This window comes from Trachinotus anak, unplaced genomic scaffold (assembly GCF_046630095.1).
Source record: "Trachinotus anak isolate AG129_WGS33_773 ecotype Australia unplaced genomic scaffold, CSIRO_AGI_Tana_v1 ptg000004l, whole genome shotgun sequence".
NCBI lineage: Eukaryota > Metazoa > Chordata > Actinopteri > Carangiformes > Carangidae > Trachinotus > Trachinotus anak.
Window position 1 is genome coordinate 26,499,330 of NW_027273855.1, and position 19,641 is coordinate 26,518,970.

The 19,641-nt window shown below is 43.9% G+C and overlaps 1 protein-coding gene across 1 annotated transcript in view; it reads left to right on the forward strand.

The window, feature by feature from the left end:
- The window catches only part of grm6a (glutamate receptor, metabotropic 6a), a 26,079-nt gene continuing 6,438 nt past the window's right edge, over nt 1-19,641 (forward strand). Inside the window, exons 1-12 of the mRNA XM_071477519.1 lie at nt 1-1,809; nt 4,256-4,882; nt 6,394-6,610; nt 6,793-6,928; nt 7,027-7,181; nt 8,496-8,636; nt 8,732-8,932; nt 15,413-15,552; nt 16,205-16,327; nt 16,765-17,029; nt 19,079-19,314; nt 19,454-19,615. Of these exons, the coding sequence (XP_071333620.1) occupies nt 4,298-4,882; nt 6,394-6,610; nt 6,793-6,928; nt 7,027-7,181; nt 8,496-8,636; nt 8,732-8,932; nt 15,413-15,552; nt 16,205-16,327; nt 16,765-17,029; nt 19,079-19,314; nt 19,454-19,615 (2,361 nt within the window). The 5' untranslated portion in view covers nt 1-1,809; nt 4,256-4,297. The remainder of the gene's footprint in view (nt 1,810-4,255; nt 4,883-6,393; nt 6,611-6,792; nt 6,929-7,026; nt 7,182-8,495; nt 8,637-8,731; nt 8,933-15,412; nt 15,553-16,204; nt 16,328-16,764; nt 17,030-19,078; nt 19,315-19,453; nt 19,616-19,641) is intronic.

Consider the following 19,641-nt stretch of genomic DNA (forward strand, 5'->3'; position numbering starts at 1 on the left):
AGGTTAAGTGTGATAAGAAGTGTTAGCGCAGCAATAAGTGCTAGTGACGATTCTTTAAGTGTAGATTTGTCATGTAGTGCTCGGAGAGAAGGTGCTCTCTGAAGAGCTGGGTCTTCAGCAGTCTTTTAAAGGTAGAGAGGGACGCCCCTGCTCTGGTAGGAAGTGGTAGTGCGTTCCACCAACGGGGAGAAGTTACCTTCAGAAACTACCTTCTGGACAAAAATGAAGAACAAACTGAAAAGAATAAATTAGTTAAATGAATAAATATAACAGGATTAAACCCCAGTCCCCAGGGTGACATTCTGATGTGTGATCAAGTCTCCCTTCGCAGCTTGGTCCTGGTCTGGATTTTGTTGCTCTTCATATGGTCTCACCTGACCAGAAAGAAGCACAGTAAAATACATTTGTGAGCAAAGAGGGAACAGAACAGCAAAGTTAGAACTCACTAACGCACATTATACGTAGCTTGTGTTTTGAGTAAAGAAATTACAAATCACCTGAAAGAAAACATGAATGTTTTCACCCTGTTAGACTGAGGTCATGGTGAAATGAGGACGACAACAAGGGATGGTGGGGAAGTTATGCTGGGACAGCAAAGTCACCACTTCACAGTGACTGAATATATTATATACATATACACACACATCACAAAGCAAAATAAAGAGGACAAATGAAATGAATGACAGTGAATAATATTGTGAAGGACGTGAAAAAAAAAAAAACACCAAACGCAGGTGATAGACTCAGGTGTGGTGCTCAGGCGGGTCTATTTGTGTCCTGCTCAGTCTCATTAAAAACTCCAAACGTCTGTGTTTATTTGCCTCATAATGTTTCATATTTTCTAATAATCTGAGCTCCACAGTCTGTTACTGTACACGTACCTGTACAGGTGTGTTACAGCCACTGGACTACAACAGAAACACTAACAAACAAACACTAGTTCCCATCATGCACTTCCATTGACCTGAGGTCTGTCGCTACTATAAAGCAGGACTTCAGGTTTAATTTTGGGTTTTCAGTTGTACAACAGTGGTTCTCTTGTTACCGGGGTAAATCAGTGGTAACTGATGCTGAGCTCCTAACCTGCTCTGGAGCAGGTGAACTTCAGAGGATCAGATCAAAACCTGCGAGCAGTCCAGGTGAGGGAAACATGACGTTACCTCGGTAACCAACCTCAGGTCTCTGTCTTGATTTATTGACTCTATGTGGAAACTTGTTTATTGTTTTTTACTCAGAATATTTACAGACTTCTGTTCCCACAGCAACAGATGCTGTTACCAACACACACACAGTGCTCTGTGAGAGAGAGAGAGAGAGAGAGAGAAGATCAAAGTGAGTCAAAACATCAAGTGTAAACACTGAACACCTGTTTAACAGGTGACAGACAGGTAAAGAGACAGACAGGTAAAGGCATGGACAGAGATGAGCTACTCTGTGTGATGTCAAACACCTGAATTAAAATCAAGATGAGAGTCCTCACACACACACACACACACACATATACACTAAGAACACTGTGGTCCCCACAAATATACATATCCAAACACACACACGATAATGTTAATGTGCATATTTTAATTAGAGGCAGAGAGAGAGACAGGCAGAGAGACAGGCAGAGAGACAGGCAGAGAGAGAGACCGCTCATCAGTCCTCCGCTGACTGGAGCAGCAGGACGTGAACCGGAGCTTCACATCTCACCGGGAGCAGCGGAGATCGTGCAGCGGGTTCACCGGAGCAGACCGGCGGCTCTCTGCGGAGCTGAGCGGGCTCAGGACTGTGTTAGACCGGGAGGAGACGGGTGCCGCTCCGGTGAGTTCCGCTCTGATGGTCAGTGAACCCGGTGACTGAAGTCGCGGAATGAAAAGAGCCTGTGAACTGAAGAGACTCATTGATAAAGTTGCTTTTATTGAAACGAACATTATCGATCGATTATCCTGACATTTAAAGTACGTGATGTCAGCGAACCAATCAGTTCATTAGTCAATCAACAGAAGGTGTGACCAGCTGTTTGCTGATCTGTGAATCATAGAAGTGATGGATCAGAGAAACTTCCTCTGCTCTGTCTAATCTGGATTGAGATGGACTTTTAACACAGTTTCATTGACCAAACAATTAATCGATTAACCAAGAAAATAATTTTCAGATTAACTGACAGTGAGAATGATTATTCGCTGATCTGAAGTTGTTGGGTTTATCACCTCACATCTTGTGTTTGAATCGTTTCTATTCTTGTGGTGAAATCAGTGTGAAGTGAAACGCTTTCTGAACATACAGATGACAGATCACTGGGTTTGGAGTGAGGTATGTTGCATGGATGGGGGGTGGGGGGTCAGGGTTAGGGTCAGCCCCACCTCCCAATTTTCTGGAGAATTCAAAATGCAGATACACACTCTTCTTCTTCATGTGCTCATAAGCCAAAATAATAAAAAATATCAGGGGGAACAACAATGCAGCCTGATACTCATTTACAATGTGTGATTTGGTTGAGCGCCTGTGCACAACCAGTGCTGCTATAACTCAGGTTGTGTTTATATATATGGGTCAACTCTGCAGCTGTTACCACCAAAGCAAAGCAGTCATTAGATTTAGATTAGATTTGATATTAAATACAAAAGAACTGTTTGATACTTTTGTCCTCAACTAGAAACAAAACGTGTTTTCTTTAAATATGTAGGCTGTGGTTATGAATTATACAAAATAGATTGATATGGTTATTTACGTAGCTGTTTTAAACTGTGATTTGTCATATAAATAATGTCGACTATCAATCATATTTATGAATAATAGAATAAATAACTTAATCTTCAGCCCCAAATCTAAGTGAATGGATGGAATATTAGCTTGATCAGTTCGCTGATTATTGTTTATCTGGTATTTGCTTGTTATCTATATTGGTTATTGTGTGAGTATTGAATATTGAGTGTAAGCCTACAAAGACTATGATATAGGCCACAGCTGGCAATATACAATTAATGGGGTATAAGGAATTGAGTGACTCCTGTATAGTCTGCTCTTAAGCTGCCGGGACATCGGTAGCCCAGACAGAGCGAGATGAAGCAAAGGGCCACAGGTTGGATACGGACTCGGGCCACTGCGGTTAGGACTAAGCCCTTATGGTATGTGCTCTACCAGGTGAGCCATCTGAGCACCATACCGCTGTCTTTGACTGTAGAAAGCAATTGCACATGTATTTTCCAGACAGTAACCAAAGATGGACATAGCCTCCGTGCTGTCCCCCTCAGGTTTCTGAACCTTAGAGTGAGCTGCTGCTCCGTTGCCATCTTGGCAGCACCTGACTCTGCCCCCAACTCCCAGCTAATCCAAAATAGGGGAAAGAGGTGGGGTGTGTGTGGAGCCGAGACTTCAGCGCATACACTTACCCACCTGTCACTCAAAGAGGCCACGCCCTCAATTCTCCATCGCTTTAGTCTTTGATAAAATGTAAACAGGTGAGGTCTATAAAATTCAGCCGTACAGGTGTCATGAAGGAGGAAATGATCTCCAGAGACCAGAGCAGTTTCTGTACCAGGCTGTAAACATGTTTCTTTCTGCTGTAAAGTTGGACATTTGAACATGGGAGTCTGTGGGACTGACTCACTGCTGGAGCCAGACTCTAGTGGTCGTTAGAGGAACTGCAGCTTTTAGCTCTTCACTGTTGATGCTTCATGTTTCAGACCTGGAGGTTGCAGCTTGATATTTTCTCAGCTTGTCAGTTTACAGCTCATTGATTGAAGCTATAACTGCTTTACTTTTCCTTGACAGAACATTATTCACAGCAATTTGAGGACAACGTTTATTAACGAAATGACATTTACAAAAATACGGTACAAAATGGACAAAACATTTTATCTTCAAATACAGAATGATCCTGTAACAGGAAGTGAGACAATACGCTTCCTGCAGCACAGCAATATAAGTCCAGTTAAAGGGTTTCTGCCCACTGAAACACGAGAGGGCTTTGAATCTGAAAAGGTTACAGGAAGTGTTACATTTGTATTAACACATAATGCAGTAACTTTTACACAACAAAGAGGAGGGACTGCAAACAGTGCTTCATACTGAAATACCACTTAATAACACAGACATACCTGTCATATCAAAGAGGTCCGGGTTAGATCACACAGATGACCGGACACTGATATCAGCTGAGGGATAATCAATAATCACACAGATGATTATTGAAGTTTAAATCTGATTGTCAATCTTGATTGATTGATTGATTGATTGATTGATTGACTGATTGATGTCTCCTCAGGTGTTCACAGCAGGATGAAAACTCTCAGCTGAACATTATCTGATGACATCATCAGACCCTGCCCACTCCCCCCTCCCCAACCTTCGTCATCATCACCATATCTCACTCTGGATTGGACAAAAAATGCCCCATCAGTCATCCCAATGGCCCTGCCTCGTGCTGTCTCTCTGGCTCTGGATTGGTGGACAGATGATCCAGGTGAGTGCCTCCCACCAGCACTTCCACCCCCACTCCATAAAGATAACTGGTGACATCACTCTGGGGGGGCTGTTCCCCATCCATGCTCGCGGCCCCCACGGGCTGCCCTGTGGGGAGCTGAAAAAGGAGAAGGGGATCCATCGTATGGAGGCCATGTTGTATGCCCTGGACCAGATCAACAGCGACCCTGAACTGCTTCCCAACATCACGCTGGGGGCCCGGATCCTGGACACCTGCTCCAGAGACACCTATGCCCTGGAACAGTCTCTCACCTTCGTCCAGGCTCTGATCCAGAAAGACACATCCGACATCCGCTGCTCCAATGGAGAGCCGCCTGTCATCCGCAAACCAGAGAGGGTGGTGGGAGTGATCGGAGCGTCGGCCAGCTCCGTGTCCATCATGGTGGCCAACATTCTGCGTCTTTTCGAGGTAATAACACACCTGTAAATATACAGGTAACACTCAGATAATACACCTGTGAATGCACAGGTAACACGCAGGTAACACACTGGTAATACACCAAAATTTAAACTTACAGTGACTTTAGGACAAGAACTGAAGTGGATCAGGAAATAAACAGACATAAGACCCCAAAGAGACAGACAGGTAAACAGTGAGACAGGTTAACAGACACAGTGAGTGGATGAAACAGTCTGGTTGGTGGATTAATGTTTTAAACAGACAGTTTGTGTCTGGATGACTGACTGTCTCTAATGAACACTTCTAATGACACTGTGTGTGTGTGGGTGTGTGATTATTAGATTATTGTAACTGTGGCTTGTTAAAAACAGCAGAAACACTGAGGAACAGATGCATCATGAGAATGTTTTCAAAAGTATCTGATAACAGATCAGTTTCAGTCAATGCAGAGACAGATCAATAATGAGATAGATCAGTACTGACGTCTGTCACGTTGGTTGACTTGATGTGAAAAAGCACATCAGGTATGGTTCAGGTGGTCGCTGCCTCTATGACATCATCAAGTGATCAATCCAGACAGAAACACACACTGATGTGTTGATCAGATCATAGAGATGGACCTTTTGAGGTAATGGAACATGACTACACAACAACCACACAACACAACAACCACACAACACAACAACCACACAACACAACAACCATACAACACAACAACCACACAACAACCACAGAACACAACAACCATACAACACAACAACCACAGAACACAACAACCACACAACACAACAACCACACAACACCATCAGAGTAACTGATCCTGTGTGGAGGTCTGTGTCTCAGGATCTAAAACCTGGTTTAGAGGGACCAGCTCCTTGTGGACCACATGCAGGTCAGTGTGATGGTTTAAATACGGAGAGAACCTCTGTCATGTTCAGACCCCACCCACTCTCTCACCTGCACACAGTTGACCAATCATTGAGTGAGGAGGGTGTGATGTCATCGTGTCTGATATTCAGGTTAGTTTCGCTCCACTGAAGCGTCTCTCTGATGGTGATGATGGTGATGATGAAGATGACTGTCATAACGAGGTCTGCTTTTAGGAGCTCATTAATGTGGAGTCCTTCATTAAGCTGCACACACACACACACACACACACACACACACACACACACACACAGTATTGTGTGCTAATGTGATTGTTATTCAGTTTATTGAAGCTCTGACACACATTCATGCTGTTACACAACACTAATCCTCTGTGTGTGTGTGTGTGTGTGTGTGTGTGTGTGTGTGTGTGTGTGTGTGTGTGTACGTACGTGTGTATGTGTACACATTTAATTTGACCCTCAGCTCTGACTGAAGGATGTTTACGGACCAGACCTTGACCCGTCTCTTCAGGTCCTTGGGTCTTCAGGTCCTCAGGTGGTCTCTGACAAACACACCTGAGTCCACCTGAATGTCCCAATCTGTTAATGTTAAAGTCTGTTCTGATTATTGATTATTGATCTGCCTCCCAGATCCCTCAGGTGAGCTATGCATCCACAGCTCCGGAGCTCAGTGACAACAACCGATACGACTTCTTCTCTCGAGTGGTTCCTCCGGATTCGTACCAGGCTCAGACCATGCTGGACATTGTCAAAGCTCTTGGCTGGAACTACGTCTCCACGCTGGCCTCCGAGGGAAACTACGGCGAGAGTGGAGTGGACGCCTTCATGCAGATCTCCAGAGAGGCCGGTATGTTAGGGCTCTGGTCTGGTCTGGTTCCATCTGGTCTGGTCCGGTAGATTCTACACAGCTGGCAAGCCACAGTCTGAAAACCCTGTCTGTCTCTCTTGGGTGGGGTGTTACCTGTCTGTCTCTCAGTAAACCTGTCTCTCTCTCTCAGGCGGGGTGTGACCTGTCTCTCTCTCTCTCAGGTGGAGTGTGTATTGCTCAGTCGGTGAAGATTCCTCGCGAGCCGACGGCAGGGGAGTTTGATAAGATCATCAGACGCCTGATGGAAACGAGTAATGCCAGAGGAGTGATCATCTTCGCCAACGAGGATGACATCAAGTAAAAACACTAACATCACGTGACCAATAAACCCACCTGTGATCACAGATCACATCAAGCCAGGCTTTATGATCACTCCTCCCCTCTCTTCCTGGTAGGTGTGTCCTTGAAGCCGCCAAGCGAGCTAACCTGACGGGTCACTTCCTGTTTGTGGGGTCAGACAGCTGGGGGGCAAAAAGTTCACCAATCACAGAACTGGAAGATGTGGCAGAGGGCGCCGTCACCATCCTGCCGAAACGAGCATCAATAGACGGTAGAGACAAAAACACAAAAGCATCATGTGTTACATTGTGTTAGTTTGTTTCAGTGTGTTACAGTGTTTTTTGGTGTGTTACAGTTTATTGTTGTAGTGATTTTCACTTAAAAGCACCAAGTATTGTAAAAGATGTTTAAAGCATCATAAAAATACATCCTGCAATGTATTATGTGATTTAACATGATTAAGATGTATTCTGTACTGTAAGTATATCAAATGTTGAATCATGCACTTAATACATCAACTATGTTCATGTTTGAAGAATAGAATTGTGTGATCATCATGATGTAACTTAGTTTGAATAAAGATTATAAAGTTAAAAAAAAAAAGTCAGAGGATCCTTGGAAACATAGGTGTCAGAAAGCAGGGAAAGTCCTCAGTGGCTCACCTGGCAGAGCGCGTACCATTAAAGCTAAGTCCTAACCACAAGGGCCCAGAGTTTGAATCCAACCCGGGCCCTCTGCTGGATGTCATCCCCTCTCTCTCTCACTAACTTTCCTGTCTCTCTCACTGTACCTATAAATAAAGGCATAAAAAGCCAGAAAAAATAATTTTAAAAAAGAGAAAAAAAAAGTTTGGCAGTAGCCAAGGCCTACTGTACCCCGGGCAGCCTCTGGGCACATTCCTTGGCAGCTTTTCAGGACACCTGTGTTTTCAAGATAATGTGGTTTTAGAAAGACTAGTGGCTTTTCCACCCAAGAGACTGATATATAAGATGAGGTTTGGAAACTGTTCTCAGTTTGGCTCTGGAGCCAGCTCGGGTTTATCGCTTGTTTCTAAGAATAAATACTATTACATTGAGTTCTGTCCGTCTCCAGTGAACTCCTTGGGGCTCTGGTGGATTTGCACTTGTGAATAAATGTTGGAGCAGAGGTTCAGACTTAGTCTCTGGCCCATTTCTGGACTTCTGCCCCCCAACAGTGTTACAGTGTGCTCCAGTTTATTACAGTGCATTGCAGAGTGTATTTCAGTGTGTGTTCTGTCTTTTAGTCCACCTGGATGAACAGTAGTCCATCAGGGGTTCTTGTCCACTTTGCTGCTACATTACAGTTTATGAAACTTTGATGTGGTTCAGAATAGATGGTGTAAAGCTCTGAGTGCGTCACAGGAGGGAGGCAGGTACCTGGATAAAGGATCAGTGAAGTTTGTTTTCCACAGGGGAGCGAGGGGTACAGGCTGACGATATGTGGTACTGTGTGTGTTATTTAGTGTGTTGTATATGTTGAGTGTGTTTCCCTCTGTGTGCATCTGTGTGTGTGTGTGTGTATGTGTGTGTATTACTGTGTATGATGTTATGTTTTTGTTCTTCAGGCTTCGATCAGTACTTCGTGTCTCGTTCTCTGGAGAACAATCGCAGGAACATCTGGTTTGCAGAGTTCTGGGAGGATGACTTCAGGTGTAAACTGACCCGACCTGGAATCAAACTGGACCCTGACAAGAAGAAATGTACAGGTATAACCACACCTGAGGGGGCAGGGCCTGTGTTGAGATGGGACAAACAGACAGATTAAGTGGGATGTCATGTGACATTGTGTGTGTCCTCGCAGGTGAGGAGAGGATTGGTCGGGACTCGTCCTATGAGCAGGAGGGGAAGGTTCAATTTGTGATTGATGCAGTTTATGCTGTTGCTCATGCTCTGCACAACATGCACCAGGACCTGTGTCCGGGCAGCTCTGGAGTCTGCAGCAACATGGACCCCGTGGAGGGACGCTCACTGCTCAACTACATCAGAGCCGTCAACTTTAACGGTAAGAAAACATCCTGAAAAATAGAAATATACAATAGAGCAATATTGGAAATGTAACACCCCCACCTGGAACAGAACCCAAACTTACACCTGTGGAGGACCTGTACCAACTAGGTATAACTAGGCACTGTCTTGGTGCTCCATTGTTTTCCCGGAGGATTTCAACACTCAGGTGGGTTACTGCTGACAAACCTGGAGGGAGGAACAGTCGAATGTGAACCTGAGTGGTGTTTTGTTATAATTGTTGTAGTTATGGATTATCCATATAAAACATCATTTCATTTCATCATTTCATCTGATCAGCAGCTGTATGTCTTGGACACTCAGGTAAAGATTGCAGCAGAGCTGTCACCTGGTCCCCACCTTTTGTGGGTTAGATCAGATGGTGGAGACAGGATAGACCTGATCTGGATAATCTGGATTTTCAACTTCCACCTTCAGAGTTATGTCAACATGAAATGTGAGACAGCTGCTCAGAGCTGTGGTCAGAACAGTCATTGGTACCTGTTGTGGCAGCAAGCAAAGAACCTGCTGCTGGACACCAGCAATGAAGGAGTTCTTTCAGGTTTGGTTGGCCCAGGAGACTCCAGAAACAACAGACAGTATCAGGAGGTCAGATGGACTGCAGCCACTGTGGACACAAAGCAAATAGATGCAGCTGTGGATGGAGTTCAGAGAGAAGGACTTTTAGACACCTTCAAGGTTCTGGTTCCAAGTTCTGAAAATTCATCAGGTGAGTCAAGAGGAAGAGGTGAATCTCTAGTCAGCAGGGAGGAGAACTGCTGACTTTGACCAAGGATGTGGTTGGACAGTCAAAGAAGAACCTGACTGACACGTTCTCCAGAGAAGGCAGTAGTAGTAGCAGGTCGCGAGCTTTGGACAAGATTCTTTCTGACATGCCAATGACTTGCTGGACAGTCCTGATTGACTCTTCAGTGTTTCCAGGAGGTCTGGGACAGTACCTGTGGAATAGAGGTTGTGCTCCAACTATCAGGGTATCACACTGCTCCACTTCCCTGGAAAAGCATCTGTCAGATGTTGATTCTGTCCTGTTCCTGAATCGGTAGACCACCTGTTTACCCTTGTAGGGATCCAGCAGGGGTCAAGGGACTTTGTCCATCCAGTCTACATGTGGTTGTTAAGGTTACAGTGCTGCAAGTGAAGTTCAAGCCTCTCAGTGTCTGGTTCACCAGTGAGGGTGAGAGATCATCTCTGGACTGGTTCAGAGGAAGCAGTGATGTGATCTCTGTACCAGGCGGTTCAGAGGGAGCTGATCCTGAAGGTAATGCTCTGGATGGATCTCTATTCCAGTTCTTAGTTGTGGACCTGGTCTCTGTAGTGACTGAAACAACATGATCAAAGCAGCTAAATGAGTTTCCTTGGCAGTGGTTCTGGACTGAGGGTGAGAGAGCAGGCTCCAAGATGCAGGACAAGGACGAGGAGAACCACTGCTCCTCCATGTTGACAGGTTTTCCAGGCAACCAGGAGGAAGCTTAGGGGTCAGCAGCAGAACATGCTTGAGAGATTAAATTTCTTGTGACCTGAATTGTTGAGGTTAGTTCACCTGGCTGTCATGTGACAGTCAGTACAGTCAAGCTGTGAATTGGGATTGTATTGTAAGATTCTGAGAGTCTTCAGACATGTTGTTCAGTCGGTTTAAAGTCCATCAGGACAGACCAGAACTGTTCAGGTCAGGATGAGGTTTTCAGAGATTTTCAAAGCAGCAGAACAAACTGCAGCAGCTTTATCCTGTGAGACATCAAATCCATATTTTATAAAGTCAAGAAGCCTTGGCAGCTGGAAGAGTGCAAGAATTTAATCTGTAAGAGCCAGCATTGCATGCCATAAAACCAGTCTGTGTCTCTGCCTGTCTCACTGACTGCTCGTCTCTCTACATGAGCCCTTGTGAATATTTAACCAGTTCAGTATGCGTGTTCACAGTAAGGATGTTGGTGTATTTTGGGAGTGTGACTATAATGAACTCCATGTTTGGTTCAAAGAGATCAGACAGAAACCTGAACGAGGACATCAGGACTGAGGCTAACACCTGGTGGCTCCTTGACCCTTGTTTCAGCAGCTTGTTGATTTCTCAGTCAACAGATTACCCAACAGCCTCTGACTCTGTAACACAGGGGGATAGTGGGAATTCCTCCCCTCACCTTTATAGATTCTCCTTTATGATTTCAGGGCTGGGTAAAAAGGTCTGCCAACTTTGTTGTAAGTTGATATTTTTATCAGTTTATTAGTTAGACTAATTGGTAATAATCACTAAAAAGAGGATAAGACAGTGAAGATCAGAGCGGTTCAGTATCCAGTGGACAGTGGAGTTCACCTGTGGTTTCTAATTGAGGCTAATTGCATGATGGACCTGTAAACACCACAGCGTCCTCAGTTCTTTACTTGGTTGTGTCTAATGCAACATCGTTCCACATGGTGAGGAGCTGCCTGAAGAAACCAGTCAAGCCAAGTCAGTCTTGTTTATATAGCTCCATATCATTACAGAAGTTATCCCAGCAGGTCTAGACCACACTCTTTATATCATTTACAGAGACCCAGCAGTTCCCACAATAAGAATCACCTGGTGACAGTGGCAAGGAAATGAAGGATCATGGGGGGAAGGTGGTTTGCAGTCACAGATCCAGACTCTACAGCTCTGGGAGTAGGAAGACCTACAGAGAGCGACAGGATGAGAGAGAGGAGAGAGAGAGGACAGAAGAAGAGAGAGAGAAAGAGAGAGAGAGAGGACAGAACAAGAGAGAGAGCCTGGAGCTCATGTACTTGAAGGAATAAACAAACAGAACAATGCAGTGATTTTCAGTAAGTTTACAGTGATCCATTGACAGGACAATGTGGACTGTACTGTACTGTACTGAGACTGAGGCCAACTTGCCGATGGTAGGATGGTAACAGATACAACACCTGAAGTTGTGAAAGAATAAAGAGCAGACTGAACGTTAAGGCATAAAGATGAATTTTAAGTTTGGACTTGAAGCTTCAACAGAATCATGCTACGTCCACACTACTACATTTTAAAATGCCTCTGTAGTTACTGATTAATTCAGAAAAATTATCTGCTGCAGCAGCAGAGCTTGCTCATGTTTCAATACACATTTGTGCCACTGGAAGTAGGGAGCTTATGGCTTTAATTTGTGCTCCACTCTACTTCAGGTCTACTAAAATAAACCAGGGTGTGGTTGATGGAGAGGGTAAAAGAGCATTAGCAGGCTACTGAAAATGATCTGAACACTGCAGCAGTGGTTTGGAGGTACAGAAGGAACCATTCTACCAATAACAAAGAGCAGTGGTTGTCCTTGATAAATGAGGCCAAACACTGCACTGACAAACAGATGATAAGACCCTCTGATTGTCTGTGGAAACTGGAGTTTTTTGGCTGATCAGACAGTGTGAAGGACAATGCATGCAAGTCCACCTCTACGGACAGAGTGAAAGAAGAAAACCAAACCTAAGAACATGAAGAGAAGCCTGACAAATGTTGGCAGCTCGTTCTCTGAGTCCAGCAGGTTTGGCGTGGACCTGGTCAGGACCACCACAGGGACTGCAGAGTGATGACCCTGAGGGAAAGCAAACAGGATTAAAAGCAGGGATAGTAAATAATTACCATGGTTTACATTTATAATTTTGTTATTCTACCGTTATTATAGAAAGAAGCAGTCACATTATATTTAAATGATGTGATGAACTGTGGTTTAGATGTTCACCTTCCCCTCAGGATGAACTGGAATAACGTAAGTGTTGCTCTGACTTTTCCTCTAGCGCCACCATCAGGTCAACATTTGTATTTGTCCAACACTTAGCTGAGGCTGATGATGTTCCCAACACTGTCCCATGGGCGCTGTGTTTAGTAATAATTAACTAACGTTAGCACGCTAACATGTAGAATTAGTTTCTTTGAAACTAACTGAGAGCCGTTGGGAGGAAGCTCATGTTACTTAGAAGCTGAGGAAAGAAGCTCTTTTTCCATAATGATAAAACCAAACTGAAGTGAAAATGAATATTTGGATGGAGCTTAGATCAATGCATTTACGTGTCAGGTTGATGATAAGACTGAGCTGTTATGCTGTTATGTTCTGGTTCAGTTCTGTTGTCTTTCAGGTTCAGTTGTGGTTTAGGTCTGAGCAGCAGTGTTGGTTTGACTTTGATAGCAGGTTTTTCTTTATTTAGAGACACAGAGATAATAAGTTAATGCACTTTACATGTTTCCTCTAAAGACTCTGTGTGTGTGTGTGTGTGTGTGTGTGTGTGTGTGTGTGTGTGTGTGTGTGTGTGTGTGTGTGTGTATAAATAATTAAAGTGAGCAGCTGCTGATGATTCTGAAAGAGGAAGAAGAAGAAAACATTGTCCACCTGTTTTTATTCATGTTTAACAGAAGCAGATAAAAAGTGTAGATGACATCACTGATCAACTTAAATCTCTGGATATTTTCTGTGATTTGATTTGAATCTGATTAAACATCAACTCAGTTTAAACTAACAGAATCATTTGAATTTAAGATTATTCTCAGTCGTATTAAATTTTAAATCTTGTCTCCTCCTCATCACCTGCTTCACTGTGAGAACATGATGAAACATATTATTCCTGTTCTGTCTCTGTTCAACTCATCTGAACTGAAGTTAAACATGAGGAGATTCATCCATCTCTGACTTCACACATTTTCTGTGTAATATTTAGAAGCTGCAGCTGAGATTGGATGTTAAATAACTTCTGTTTATACCTTCAGTTAAACTGTTGAAATGTATTTTATGACACACCCACTGTCCACATTTATGTTTGCTGAAGGTTGAGCTGTAGTCCACATACAGCAGCACATGGTTCCCTCTTCTCTGATCCAGGTGGGAAAGGATGATGCCCTCTCAGAGGCATCACACTAACCCTAACCCTACATCCTAATAACATATTAACCACATCCTAACATCATTTTAAAAACATTATAACAACACCGTAACAACATCTTAACAACATCTTAACAACATCCGAACACCTAAACAATATCCAAACACCTGAACAACATCCTAACATCTTAACATCCTAACACCATAACAACATCCTAACAACATCTTTAATATCTTAACAACATCCCAACAACATCTTAACATCTTAACAACATCCTAACAACACCCCAACATCTTAACAACATACTAACATCTCAACATCTTAACATCTTTAGAAGCGTCCTAACATCATCTTAACATCTTAACAAAATCCTAATAACACCTTAACAACAGCCTAACATCATCCCAACATCTTAACATCTTAACAACATCCTAACAACATCTCAACATCTTAACATCTTAACATCCTAACAACATCCCAACATCTTAACAACAACTTAAAAAAATCCGAACAATAGCCTAACAACATCCCAACAACATCCTAATAACATCTTAACATCCTAACAACACCTTAATAACATCTTAACATCTTAACAAAATCCTAACAACATCTTAACAACATCTCAACAACATCCTAATAACATTTTAACATCTTAACAACATCCTAATAACATTTTAACATCTTAACATCTCAAAAACATCTTAACATCTTAAGAAACATCTGAACAACATCTCAACATCTCAATAACATCTTAACATCTTAAGAAACACCTTAACAACATCCTAACAACATCTTAATATCCTAACAACACCTTAACAACATCGCAACAACATATTGACATCTTAACAACATCCTAACAACATCCTAACATCTTAATAACATCCTAACAACATCTCAACAACATCTTAACATCTCAACAACATCTTAACATCTTAACAACATCCTAATATCTTAACAACATCCTAACAACATCTTAACAACGTCTTAATATCTTAAGAAACATCCTAACAACATTGTAACAACATCTTAACAACACCTTTTATTATCTTATGTATCTGTGCGTCTGATTCAGTGGATGTATGCTGTGGGTATAAACCACTGGGCACCTATTTCAGATGTGTTCTCCTCCCTTTCTTCTTCCCCTTCCTGTTACTGTTTTCAAAATTCCCTCCACTACAGGAAAAACAACAACCTCCAAGCTGCAGCCTAAACACTGAAAATGGCAAGTTTTGATGAAGATTTGGATCCTGTGCAGTCACATGCTGTTTTTTGTGAGTTTTCTTTGTGGGGAATCAGCCACTTTAACAATTGTGCTCACCTCCACATGCGCAAAGTCCCCCCCAAACACTGATTTGCAGGAGCACCATCGCTACTTCATGGGCTCAGTGCCATCCAAGATGACTGTGATTGATTTAAAGAAACAAACAAGCCAGAGCGTTTTTCCTTATAGCAGAATGATGGTGGTGCACAGTGCTGATGCAGTGCTGTGGAGATGTCCATCCGTCCATGTGAGGCTACGTATCTGTAGACATTTGTTACCAAGTGAAACCAGATCCAAATGATCCAAAAAGAGCTGAATGATCAGTGTTAATGTTGTCTGTCTGTCTGTCTGTCTGTCTGTGTCTAACAGGAAGTGCAGGTACCAGTGTTTTATTCAATGAGAATGGAGATGCTCCTGGTCGCTATGACATCTTCCAGTTTCAGATGACCAATCACAGCCACCCTGGATACCGTGTCATCGGCCAATGGACCAATAACCTTAGACTCAATGTAAGAAACAGAAGCATGAAAAACTAGAATTTGTATCCCTCCACCACTTAGACTAGTTTCACATCACATCCTTGTTTATCTAGAGTCAGATCAAAACCACTTGTGAGAAATTTTGTCATAATTGCTGTGAGGCTAAAAAGTCTTTTGTGAGGTCACACTGACCTTGACCTTCGACCTTTGACCACCAAAATCTAACCAGTTCATCCTTGAGTCCAAGTGGACATTTATGGCAAATTTGAAGAAGTTTCATCAAGTTGTTACTGCGATGTTGTGTCCATGGGAATGAGACAGAAGGACGGACAGATGGACGGACAAACAGATGGACAGACGGATGAACAACTCAAAAGCAATGTGACTTTTGTTCTAACTGTCGCTGACATGCAGGCATAAAAAAACATGAAATGAGCTGGCTTTTAGAGTCTGTCTCATATCAAGCCACTGTCTCCCTCTCCACCTGTCTCTCTGTCTCTGGCCTGTCTCCCTCTCCAACTGTCTCTCTCTGTCTCTGGCCTGTCTCCCTCTCCAACTGTCTCTCTCTGTCTCTGACCTGTCTCCCTCTCCACCTGTCTCTCTCTGTCTCTGACCTGTCTCCCTCTCCACCTGTCTCTCTCTGTCTCTGACCTGTCTCCCTCTCCACTTGTCTCCCTGTCAGCTGGAGGAGATGCAGTGGTCTGGAGGAGATAAATCAGTTCCAGACTCAATCTGTAGTTTTCCCTGTAAACCAGGAGAGAGGAAGAAGATGGTGAAGGGAGTTCCCTGCTGCTGGCACTGTGAGGTAAAACACCTGCACTCTCAGGTCTCATGAAAACTCACCTGCAGTCAGAATAAACACCTGCACTCTCAGAATAATGACAAACAGCACTGAAACAGATGTTTGCAGCTGGATGTGGTGATGATGATGACCAGTCGTTATCCTGCTCTTAGGAGGGTCAGTGGTTCTGGGTTTAGACGGTGGCTTTGGACTTTTAGCAATGGCTCAGGTATATCTGTCTCACTCTCTGGGGCCCTGATGACAGGAGACAGAGTAGCAGAGAGACATGGACATGAAGGGGGACACTGTGGTCCAAAACCCTTAGCTCACCAGGACTCGTCAGGTCTGCGTGGTCATGTAAAGAGTGAGATGGACCACGCCCACAAAGGTCACATGATGTGACATCTGAGCCTCTCTGTATCTGACCTGGATCTTGCTGTCTTTCTCTGACCTACCTGCAGCTCTGTGATGGGTATCAGTACCAGCTCGATGAGTTTACCTGTGAGACTTGTCCATCAGACATGCGCCCTGCTCCCAACAGAACCACCTGTCGTCCAACCCCGATCATCAAACTGGAGTGGAACTCCCCCTGGGCCCTTGTTCCCGCCTCCCTTGCCATGCTTGGTATCCTAGCAACCAGTGCTGTGGTGATCACCTTCATCCGCTTTAACGACACACCCATTGTCAGGGCGTCAGGCAGGGAGCTCAGCTATGTACTACTGACAGGTGAGTACTGCTGACAGGTAAATACTACTGACAGGTACTAAGGCAGGCCAAAGTCAGTAACAGAGAAACCAGGTCTGAAAGTGGCACAAGGTTAGAGTTAGGAGACTGTGGATTGGCTGGAAGAGACCAGTGGGGACCACCAGGGAACTCTTGTGCTGGGTAATGTTTGACTTTTTAGAACTCTCGAAAAACTCGAAAGTTCCCACCATGAGTGAGTGCTTATGATGTATGGACTCAAGGTCACAATGAGGGTGCAGATGATGTGGGTGATGAGAGCTCATCCTTGATTAAATCTTAAAATCTGTTGTAATAGTGTAATGTATAGTTCACCTGCTTTCAGCAGCTTTTGTAATCAGCTATCTGCCTCCCTCCTTCAGATTCGCTCCCCTTTTAAAAATTTGAAACCATTCCTCCAGTAATAACATAGTTTCTGTAATTTTATTAACAAAAATACTGTGTGACCAGTTTCTTTTGTTACTATATCCTGTAAGAGTCGACTACAGCAGGTACAAATGTCCTTTTCCCATCCCTTCCGCACAGGAGTGCCCCAGGTATCAGTACTGGGAACCCTCCTTTTTGCTATATCACCACCTCCTTGGGTCCAATTATCCACTCACATGGCTTCTCACATCACTGCAACTCACTACTGCAACTCTACCTGTTCAGTCTGTCTCCAGGTCCTGACTCTTTGTTCTATACAACATCAGAAACATCAGGTCTGACCTGACTCAGTTCTGCAACCAGATCCTGGCCCAGGTCCTGGTTATATCTAACCTCTTCTGACAGAGCTCCCTTCACTCATAGTAAAACCCTTACAGATGGTCCAGAAGCAGCAGCCGGTCTGGTCTGGACCTCCACTAACTCCCCCTGACCCTGAACCAGATCCAGTCTCTGATGCTGCCTTCAGAGAAACCTCTGGGTCTAGAGGTCTCCTCCACTGTGTTCCTCTAATGAATGTGGTCTCAGTCCAGACACCTGATGGAATTTCAGCCTCTTCGGTTCATAATATAATTAAAAGATTCAGAGAATTCAGAGAAATCTCTCAGTAAAGGGACAAGGCTGAAAACCAGTACTGGATGGCCGTGATCTTCTGGTCCTTAGGCGGCACTGCATTAAAAACAAACATGATTCTGTAGTGGAAATCACTGCATGGGCTCAGGAACACTTCTGAAAACCACTGTCTGTGAACACAGTTTGTTGTTTCATCCACAAATGCAGGTTGAAACCCACCATGCAAAGAAGACGCCATATCTAAACATGATCCAGAAATGTCACCGACTTTTCTGGGCCCGAGCTCATTTAAGATGATCTTTCCAATTTCATTTTGGAAATCATGGACACTGCGTCATCCGGGCTACAGAGGAGAGGGACTATCCAGCTTGTTATCAGTGCACAGTTCAAAGGCCAACATCCGTGATAGTGTGGGCGGGCATTAGTGCCCATGGCTTAGGTAGCTTGCACATCTGGGAAGGCGACATTAACCATAAACTGGCCTGCCTGCAGTCCAGACTTGTCACCCACTGAAAACATTTGGAGCATCATGAAACTAAACATATGCCAAAGAGCAGTTGAATTCCTATATCAGACAAGAATAGGACAACATTTCACTTTCAGAACTCCAGCAACTGATCTCCTCAGCTCCCAAACACTCACAGAGTGTTGTTAAAAAAAGAGGTGATGAACACAGTGGTAAACATGATCCTGTCCCAACTTTATTGAGACGTGTTACTGCATCAAACAGATATTTTTCATAAAACAATAAAGTTTCTCAGTTTAAACATTTGATATGTTGTCTTTGTTCTGTTTCCAATTAAATATGGGTTTACAAGATTTCCACATCATTAGATTCCGTTTTTAATTACATTTTACAAAGAGTCCTAACTATTTGGAAACGGGGGTGTAAATAGATGTAGAGTCCTGACACCTAGGTCTCTACCAACCTGAAGCCTCACTGATCAACCTCACTGAGTCTCTGGGGAGAGAAGAGTCTGACGATAGAAGTCATTTCATCAGCAGTGAGTATGACATCATCTTCATTTCTGTCTGCAGGTATCTTCCTGGTCTACCTGATCACCTTTCTGATGATTGCGGAGCCAGGTGTGGTGGTTTGTGCATTCCGGCGCCTCCTGCTGGGCCTCGGTATGGCCATCACCTACTCTGCCATGTTGACCAAAACCAACCGTATCTACCGCATCTTCGAACAGGGCAAGAGGTCGGTGACCCCGCCAAAATTCATCAGCCCCACCTCCCAGCTCATCATCACCTTTATCCTCATCTCCGTCCAGGTGAGAGCACAGGTGTCCAATGACCTCCTACTACTGACTGCAGCAGCTTATCACATGACTCACATTTTATGTGTCCGTGTGTGTGTATATTTTTTGGTGTGTGTGTTTATTTGTGCGTGTGCGTGTGCATGTGTGTCAGATCCTCGGTGTGTTCATGTGGCTTGCCGTCATCCCCCCTCACACCATCATCGATTACGAGGAGCTCCGCCCCCCAAACCCTGACCTGGCTCGAGGCATCCTGAAGTGTGACATGTCTGACCTGTCAATCATCTGCTGCCTCAGCTACAGCATTGTGCTCATGGTGACGTATTGATTCATTATTTATCT